This window comes from Sinocyclocheilus grahami, unplaced genomic scaffold, assembly GCF_001515645.1.
Source record: "Sinocyclocheilus grahami isolate Dianchi unplaced genomic scaffold, SAMN03320097.WGS_v1.1 scaffold19.1, whole genome shotgun sequence".
NCBI classification, from domain to species: Eukaryota; Metazoa; Chordata; class Actinopteri; order Cypriniformes; family Cyprinidae; genus Sinocyclocheilus; species Sinocyclocheilus grahami.
In genome coordinates, this window is record NW_015505198.1 from 2,059,092 (window position 1) to 2,068,296 (window position 9,205).

At 35.0% G+C, this 9,205-nt stretch overlaps 1 protein-coding gene across 2 annotated transcripts in view; it reads right to left on the reverse strand.

The window, feature by feature from the left end:
• Positions 1–9,205, reverse strand: part of LOC107554821 (regulator of MON1-CCZ1) — a 14,444-nt gene extending 5,239 nt beyond the window's left edge. Inside the window, exons 1-16 of one of the 2 annotated variants that reach the window (XM_016237455.1) lie at positions 8,996–9,205; positions 8,488–8,564; positions 7,791–7,875; positions 7,656–7,712; positions 7,043–7,129; positions 6,798–6,938; positions 6,541–6,644; positions 6,335–6,424; positions 6,103–6,208; positions 3,956–4,064; positions 3,757–3,804; positions 3,607–3,660; positions 3,402–3,530; positions 3,132–3,238; positions 2,900–3,019; positions 2,683–2,760 (exon numbers count right to left, since the gene is read on the reverse strand). In XM_016237455.1, coding sequence (XP_016092941.1) covers positions 2,683–2,760; positions 2,900–3,019; positions 3,132–3,238; positions 3,402–3,530; positions 3,607–3,660; positions 3,757–3,804; positions 3,956–4,064; positions 6,103–6,208; positions 6,335–6,424; positions 6,541–6,644; positions 6,798–6,938; positions 7,043–7,129; positions 7,656–7,712; positions 7,791–7,875; positions 8,488–8,564; positions 8,996–9,094 — 1,491 coding nt within the window. In that variant the 5' untranslated portion in view covers positions 9,095–9,205. Of the gene's footprint in view, positions 1–2,682; positions 2,761–2,899; positions 3,020–3,131; positions 3,239–3,401; positions 3,531–3,606; positions 3,661–3,756; positions 3,805–3,955; positions 4,065–6,102; positions 6,209–6,334; positions 6,425–6,540; positions 6,645–6,797; positions 6,939–7,042; positions 7,130–7,655; positions 7,713–7,790; positions 7,876–8,268; positions 8,326–8,487; positions 8,565–8,995 lie in introns of those variants that run through there. The other variant, XM_016237461.1, reaches the window with a different exon arrangement.

Below are 9,205 nucleotides of genomic sequence, written 5' to 3' on the forward strand. Positions count from 1 at the left end.
TAGTCGAACTCAACACAAAATGCAAGACTGAAAATGAGGAGCCTAAAAAAAAGTAAACTATGAATATATTACCCTAGAAAGTGCTGCCCTGCCACAAATTCTGATTGCCCCCCCAGTCCAGCGAGCCTAGTACCGGGCCTGAGTTTCAGTAACATTCTTATGTGCTTGTCATTGTCACTAGTTTTTTCTAAACTGAAAATTTAATATTTTCAGTACTTCAGCTTAGATTTTATAATTTAGCCAGTGCTACATTTGTAATGTTCATTTAGGTTGAGCAATCTAATTATTACTTTTTTTCTCAGAATTGTGAGTTTATATCTCTCAATTATGACTTTTTAACTCGTAATTGCGAGTTTATATCACGCAATTCTGAGAAAAAAAGTCCGAATTGTGAGTTAAAAAGTCGCAATTACCCCTTTTATTTTTTATTCAGTGGCGGAAACGGGCTTCCATAATTTCAACTTCATTTCAATTAATGAAAATAATTTTTAATTGTTTTAGTTTTGGTGAAGAATAACAACACTGAGCAGTGATCCCAATTTGTCTTAGCTGAGGCCTTCTGAAAAAAAAATATTTAGTTGTAAAATATTTACGTCTTACTTGCAGATACTTGCTTAAAGGAATAGTTCACCAAAACATGAACATTGTCATAATTTACTCACCCTCATGTTGTCCCAACCCTGTATGAGTTTCTTTCTTAAATGACCACAAAAGAAGATATTTTGAAGAATTTTAAAGAACCAAACAGTTTTTGATCCACATTGACTTCCATGGTAGAGAACGAAATACTATGGATGCCAATAAGGACCATAAACTGTTTGATTACCAGCCTTCTTCAAAATATCTTCTTTTATGTTCAACATAAGAAAGAAACTCATAGGTTTGGAACAACATGATGGCAAGTAAATTTTAATTTTTGGGTGAATTTTAAACATTTCAACAATTTAACAACACATTTGCATGTTCATGGTTCTCTGATGTTGGTTAACGGTCACGTACGTTGCAAGTAAACAAAATATTTCATATTTGTTGTACATTTTCTATTTTAAAACTACTGACACTGTAATTTATTTATTGCAACAGGAAGATAAGATCATCTGACTAACTCTCTCGTTTGATCTGGTTCATCAAAATGAACTAATCTTTTATTCAAGTCAATTTGTTCTTTTGAGTGGCTTAAAATTATATATTTTTTAACAGCCAAATTCCCCAAAAACATTCAGAGTTTGTTAAACAGGATTTGTAAAATTAATCTAGATCACCATTTGTAGATGTGACTAGATCTTCATACATTTATAAAAAGCTTGTTCCATTGCACTCTCTCTCGCTCCACTTTTTCCCTCCACTGTCCTACAAATAAAGCCTAAAAAGCTCATAAACAAAGTTTGCTGCTTTAAGTTATTGTATGTTCAGTTATAACTGCACCGAAACCCACGTTGTTCCAAGAGGGCTGAACCTGCTGTTGGTGTAAGTCACTCTAAATGTGAAGTCTCTCCTAAATGTCAGATAACAAGTTAACAACTACATTGCTATTCATAATATTTTGTTCAAAGGCATAGTTTAAGGAACGCCCTCAATAAAAAAAGATGTTGAAGGGTGAAGTGTAATGCTGGAGGCCACTGCAAAGATTATCATCTTTTACTGAAGACGCTCAAAGCAGAATGCGTCTAAGCAACCGAAACGCCTAGCAAAACATCCAACAAGCCCCAACACCTGGGTCAGGTGAAGGTGAACCTGGGATATAATTTACAGTTACACCAGAGCTTATGGAATGAATGGTTCAGAAATACCAACCTGTGCAACTACTACTTATGTTTATGGCTTTGCAATGTTTACATGTTAAAGATTACAGATAAAAGATTTTCAGCTCTGATTGTAGGCAAGACATCCTGATTTATCAAATGGACAAAGTTCAAAAGGTAAAAAAAAAAAAAAAAGGAATAGTTCACCCAAAAATTACATCACTTGCATTCCATCACTTGCTCAGCAATGGATCCTCTGCAGTGAATGGGTGCCGTCAGAATGAGAGCCCAAACAGCTGATAAAAACATCACTGTTTGTGGTTAACATCAATAAACCACAAGCAATCCATACGACGCCAGACCATCAGTTAACATCTTGTGAAGTGAAAAAAATAAATAAATCAATCCATCATTAGGACGTTTTTAAACTCCAAACCATTGCTTCTGGCTAAAATACAAAACCCCTATCCATAATAAAGCCTTCTCCAGTAAAAAAGGCTTCTTATCTGAATCAGCAGAGAAATATGATCAAGATCAAGCACCAAAACAGTTGTAAACAAAAATGTCGGTGGATTTTGATGCGAGAGGACTTTTTCACTGGAGGAAGCATTATTTTTTATTACGGACAGTTTCAAGTTAAGACGTCATGTTGATGGATTGGTTTCTTAAAAACACACTTCACAAGAAGTTAACTGATGGACTGGAGTCGTGTGGATTACCGTGATGTTTTTATCAGCTGTTGGGACTCTCATTCTGACGGCACCCATTCACTGCAGAAGATCCATTGGTGAGCAAGTGATGTAATCCTAAATTTCTCTAAATCTGTTCGGATGAAGAAACAAACTCATTTACATCTTGGATGGCCTGAGGATGAGTTCATTTTCTGGAAATATTCTTTTTTGGGTGAACTATTCCTTTTAAGACCTCATTGTGTTCATACCTGAACGGGAATCTGAAACTGGTTAAGAGAACGAATGTACTCCATGACAACTGCAATGATGAACTTATGTTTCACTCCCTGTTCAAAGAAGACAATTTATAGCATTAGAATACGAAATAGCAATCCATTCATTCAGACAGAGATATCTGAGACCTACATAATTGAGAAAAAATGCACAAGCAATTGCATCCTTAAAAGAAATACAATGCTTGTTTACCTTCTTCTCAGTGAAGTCAGACAGCACGTGTGTGTACATGTCTGACTGGTCTATCACAGCCTGAGTCCGGACCGGCTTTTTATAAGAAGTGCTGGAGCGACTGGGCCCTGATTCCATAGCCTGAGGAGAGAAGAAAACAAGCCAAAAATATCATTAAAAACTATTTCCATAAATACCACATTCATATATATATATAAAAAAAATACAGTATAATAAAACAATCTGTACCGACCGCAGTATACGCTTGCTCTGCATCCAGGTACTCTTTGTACACTTGGTTGAGTTTATCAAACACTGTGGCCACCACAGACAGGATCCCTTTCTCTCCTCCTGTAAGCACTGAAGAACAAGACATCCGTTCATTTAATATGATCCTAATATCTAATATACTTCAAACATCACATCTTACTCGAACAGGCATTTTCCTTTGTGGATAAATTTTGTATTGTTTTGCAGTGTTATTTAATAAAGCATTTTCATTATAAAGCATTCTGTTGCATACTTTGCGAGCATACAGACAAGATGACCATTTTGCAGTCTCGTCTCCGCAACAGGAAGTCCATGAGTTTGCCTTTATCCTGCAGGAGATTCGGCGTAGGCTGCAGCTTCACCTGGAGGTACCACAAATATCCTGACAAACAGAGAACATATAATCACTCTCCGTCACGCCAGATTGTATTTCATTTGTGCATTGTTTAGTAAAGTACCTTCACTGGCACTGATGATGATATCTGGTTGAAAAACACTCCAGGAAGATGAGTCTTGAATGTTAAGGAAAAGTTCGAGAAGGGCAAGTACATATGGTAGATTTCACATTTGAAAATATGGTACATTTCACAGTTCAACTGTAAGGATACAAAGTTCACAAGGCACCGGGGCCTGACTTGGAGCGGCCGCAGCAGGTCCTGTAAGGGTGTCGAAAGAAAGATTAGGTTCCTTACACTCTCAGAGAAGCATTACACACAGAAGAAGCCAAACAGGTACATAAAGCTTGGAATTCTGGTATAGTTTATCATCAAAAGTGTGCTGTCGCTTTCTAAATGAATTACAAGTCACCTGAATGAGGAATCTTGTAGGGGTTGATGGAGCGAGCAGGAAGCACAGGCTGATGCACATTTAATGCACCATCTAATTCCCTCAGTTTTATATCATAAATTAGTGAAGTCTGAAATACAAAAAGATATGAGTATTTCAAACAAGGTTCAATCAGATCAGACCATCATTTTAAGCAGGTTTGCTGATAAGGTTATAGCCTACTACTTTTACATATTTATTAGGGATGCATTTTATATATATATATATATATATATATATATACATACATACATATTTAAATTTATGCATTTAGCAGACGCTTTTATCCAAAGCGACTTACAGTGCATTCAGGCTATTTATATAAATATATATATATATATATATATATATATATGAGAAGAGTTTATTTGCAAAAAAACAAGAGTTTATTGTTATCATGTTTTTATTGTGTTAGTTAGCTGTATTATTTAGTTATTTTTTACCTAATCAAAATAACCCAACTGCAGTTTGATTGAGATTAATTGGAATGCACAATGAAAAAACATGATTTTTGAAAATTGTTAAAAAAACGAGTTATCTGTTTTTGCAAATTAACTCTTCATATGTAGGCAGATATTTGATATTTACTTATGTAGATTACATCTGACATCATTTAACATTCACTTTAAGTTCATCTTTAAAACCACTAATAATTGAATAACATTGCTAACTGTAATCGTCATCAAATCTCAAAATTAATATCGGTTTATATACAATACCTTATAATGCTATGATGCACTTTTTTTTTTCAGACAAAATAAAATTGATATCAACCTGAAGTTTAATATCAGTGCATTCCACATATTTAAAATAAGATAATAACATAAAATAATGTGAATGCCAGAGGACTAGCAAAGCACATTGTTAGTGGCTAGTTTATTATGCACATCATAATGAACTCCACAGATGCATTGATATTAGGGATGCACCGATATGAAAATTTTGGCCGATAACGATAACCGATTATTCTTTATTTTTGAAAGCCGATAACCGATATGTTGGCCGATAAATCTATATCCAAATTGTTATATACTTTTTGAAAGCCTGATTACAAAAAAGGTCTCATCATTAAAAGCCACATCCCAAACACTTCAACATAAGCAGCCTAGTTTGAACGGTGTACGTATTAAAAATATTTTTACTCTCCCATTACCAAATTTAGTCATAAAAAAAAGTCTTACAAATAAATAAAATAATGCATAAATAATGCAAACAAGTCACTGGACATCATTACACGTGTAAAGAATCAAAATGAATGTGCCACAGATCAATAAAAGAGAATAGCCTCTGCACGGACAATAATTAAATGATTTTAATTACTAAACCATATTGTTGATGAAAATAAGAGAAAAATACAAGTGGTTGTTGTTATTAATAATATAATCAATGATTTTGAAAAAGTAACAAATTAATACCACTGTTTTAAATAGCAGCCATTGAGCTGCAGCTCAAGCTGAAGCTGAAGAGCTGAATGAACATGGCAAACTGAAGCGTTTTGCTGGCAGCTTATTTAACTCAAGGAAATGCATCCTGAGATGAATATTAATACAACATAAACATAATATTACAACTTATATATGAAATGACAAATGACGCAGTTATTGCATGCTATAGTCAGAATGTGTGATCCCGTTGTGGATGCGCTCTTCCCATAACAACGCGCTGAAACACAGCAACTAAACCCAAAGAATACACAACGTTTTATTATAATAATGTTCTCATTAGAATGTTATATACACGACATTCCCAATCATAGTTATTAATGTTGTGCACTGCTGTTTGAGCTGCGTGCGCGGAGCTAAAGAAGATCACCCGTAAACTGAAGCGCTCTTTTAACTTAACCAAACACATTCTATATGAGATAAATCAGATATACATCAAATAAACACAATATTACAACGTACAATTGCACAAAAGGCTGCAAATGAACAGTGCGCATCTGAAGTGTCTCTGAAGGAAATAATGCATTATTTATCGGCTTTAAGATATCGGCCAAATTTTCTTATCAGGCCGATACCGATAACAGAAAAAATTAGCATTTATCGGCCGATACCGATATGGTGGCCGATATATCGTGCATCCCTAATTGATATCATGTGATTAGCAGTTTGAACACTTGTCAAACTCACCTGTGAGCTCTGATGGTGCACCACAACTAGATTATCCACCACGTTTAGCGCAAACTTGCCCGTGGTGTTTAGTTTGAGCACATGAATCTTCTTACACGTGCCTTCTCTACAGTTAAAAGAAAGAAGGAACAGGTATAAAAAAAAAAAAAAAAACACACAAACCGCTCAAAAACAGATGTAAATATTATAAAAGAATAATGATTTTTATGGGACTGTAACTTATCTATTGTACCTGGGCAGATGATAGAGGACCACCTCGGCTCCAGGACTGTTGGTGGTTCTGGAGTGATGCTTCAGATACATCACATAGAGCTGATCATAACTACAGTCCAGAGAAAGAGTGTGACTGCTGGACTACTACTAACCACATAATTTGCAGAAAGATATTTGTTCAGATTTAGATGTCTAGTGTATCAGGTGTTCATACACATGTCTTACATTGTAGCCACAGCGATGTCACGTTCAGAAAGGCTGAGTTTGGCTGGTTTGGGCACCGCTGGCAGTTCGATCTCAAACTTGGACATCTTTGACATGGTCGCACTCTAGAGAAAGTAATGTTAGGATTGGAGCAGTATGTTTTGAGATATAATAATCTAGAGTCAGAGTTACTGTTGCCCTCTTGTGGTAGGAAGTCTGCAGATGCAAAACTCTTGCATGCTTTCCATCGACTTTAAAGAATAAGACATCAAACTCACCTTGAAAGCAAATGGCTGCAGCACATTACCCTGTACAGTGGTGGAGAGGAGAAGAACGGCCGTCTCTGGGCAATACATGTACCAGTTCACATTGATGCTCTGGCTCTTTAAGAGCTTCAGGGTTCGTTTATCAGGCAGCACCTGAAACAGAGGAAAAACAAAAATTCTGTTTACCTTTGGTAGAAAGAACGTCTTGAAAAAATACCTCAGTCAATTTACTGAACTGATGTGAGGTGTCACCCCACCTGATAAAATTCTATTCCTTGATCAGTAACAAATACAATCTCATTCCAGTTGGTCCAACAAAATCCGAGAATACTGGCATTCTTTGTCTGCAAAATAAAATACAGTACATTTCCAAAATTTCACAAGTTTTGGGTCAGTAAAAGTAAGTTTTTTAAGGTTTTCAGTAAGTAAGTTAAGGCTTATTTTATTTGGTAAATTAAGTAAAAATTTTGAAATATTTTTAGAATTTAAAATAACTGTTTTCTATTTGGATATATTCTAAAATGTAATTTATTTCTGTGATGCAAAGCTGAATTTTCAGCATCATTACTCCAGTCTTCAGTGTCACATGATCCTCCAGAAATCAGTCTCAGGAAAACATTTATTAGCATTAATTTGATAAATAGGAAGCTTAAAAGAACAGCATTCATTTGAAATATAGAATCATAGAAATCTTTTGTAACATTATAATTTTATGCTATTTAATGCATCCTTTCTGAATGAAACACTTTTTATTCTTACTGAATAAAATCTTACTGACCCCAATTTTTTTTTGACTGGTAGTTTATACATGCATACATAAATTAACTATTTAATTAATTATAGTCAATCTCTGTTTGTTTAGGGATGTACCTTGCACTCATGGGAAAATTCCAAGTGTGGATAGTCAGGAATGAAGTTCATGAAATCCTAAAAAACGAGAAAGAAAGAAATTCAATGTTCACAACAACTGCATTTATTGCGACAGCAGCCATCAATTATACTTACAACTGATTTTGTAGTGCGCTGCACAGCTAAGATTTTGTTCCCCAATGAGAATTTGATACACTTCACCTCTCCTTTGTCATCCATTCTGTCAAACGAAACACAGTTAGTGCTTACCAATGCTGTTATTATTAACTAAAACAAAAAAATAAAATTTTCAGTCATTTAAATAAAGCTACCATAAAATTAAAATAATTTCAAATACTAGACGAAAACCCTAAACTTAAAAATAAACGTAAAAGATTTTTATTTTACCAATTTAATTTAAATAAAAGTGAATTTAATGTTTTACAATGACTAAAACTAAAATTGAAATCAAAATAAATAATTAAACCTAAATATAAAGATTAAAAAAATTATCAAAAGTGCATGGAATTACTTTAAAAACTTCATATAAAAATAAAAGACCATTCAAAATATTAACAAATACTATATAATAGAAATAATTCTAAAATAACACTGATCTTTGCATGATGCATATTGTATAGGATATAGATGCATAAAGAATCAGTGGTTCTCAATTCCAGTCCCGGGGGCCCCCTGCGCTGCACATTTTGCGTGTCTCCCTTATTTAACACACCTGATTGAGATCATCAGCTTGTTAGGAGAGAGATCCATGACCTGAACTAACGACCTGATGAGCTCAATCAGAGCAGGGGGCCTCCAGGACCGGAATTGAAAACCACTGGAGGGGACTTACCTGAAAGCCACTGAGCTCTTGTCATCTGGCCCTTTAACCACAACACCTGTGGCCCCACCAGATCGTACAGCAAACACCTGAAATCACACAAAACACCAACTATTATACTCAGAAAGCAGAAGTTATAATTGAGCAATCATTCAATACCATAGTGTATAGAAAAGGATCATTTGATACCACTGTATAGCCACAGCACTTATTGATATATGAACAGATCACTAACAACAATAAACCTGTTAACTAAAATACACGACAGAGAGTTACTGCACATAACAGGGCTACAGTCATTAATTACTTGAGGACCACTGCATAGTACATTTATGTGCCAATCTAATCATTTGTTATTAAGTTTTATGGAAGCACTTATATACATCTAGGCTACATTATGCGCCTATGTTGCCCAAAAATGCTGTCTAGGAAGACAGCTCATTAGATTTTGAGACACAGCCATGATATCGCTTTATAATGTCATAATTATTACACTTCAAATTATTAAACGTGTCCCCACCTGTTTATTGGCCTCGTCGAAAAACACATTGTTGACGCTGGACGCGTTCTCAAACTGCAGGGGGTTTTCACTGAGCTCTAGATAATATTCTTCACTCATATCGTTTTATGTAACTTACAGTCGTTTATTCCTCAGCGTTGTGTTTTGACTTTAGCTAGTGTTTCCACTTCCGCGTCCGTCAACGTGAGGCAGTCATGTGATGCTCAAGCG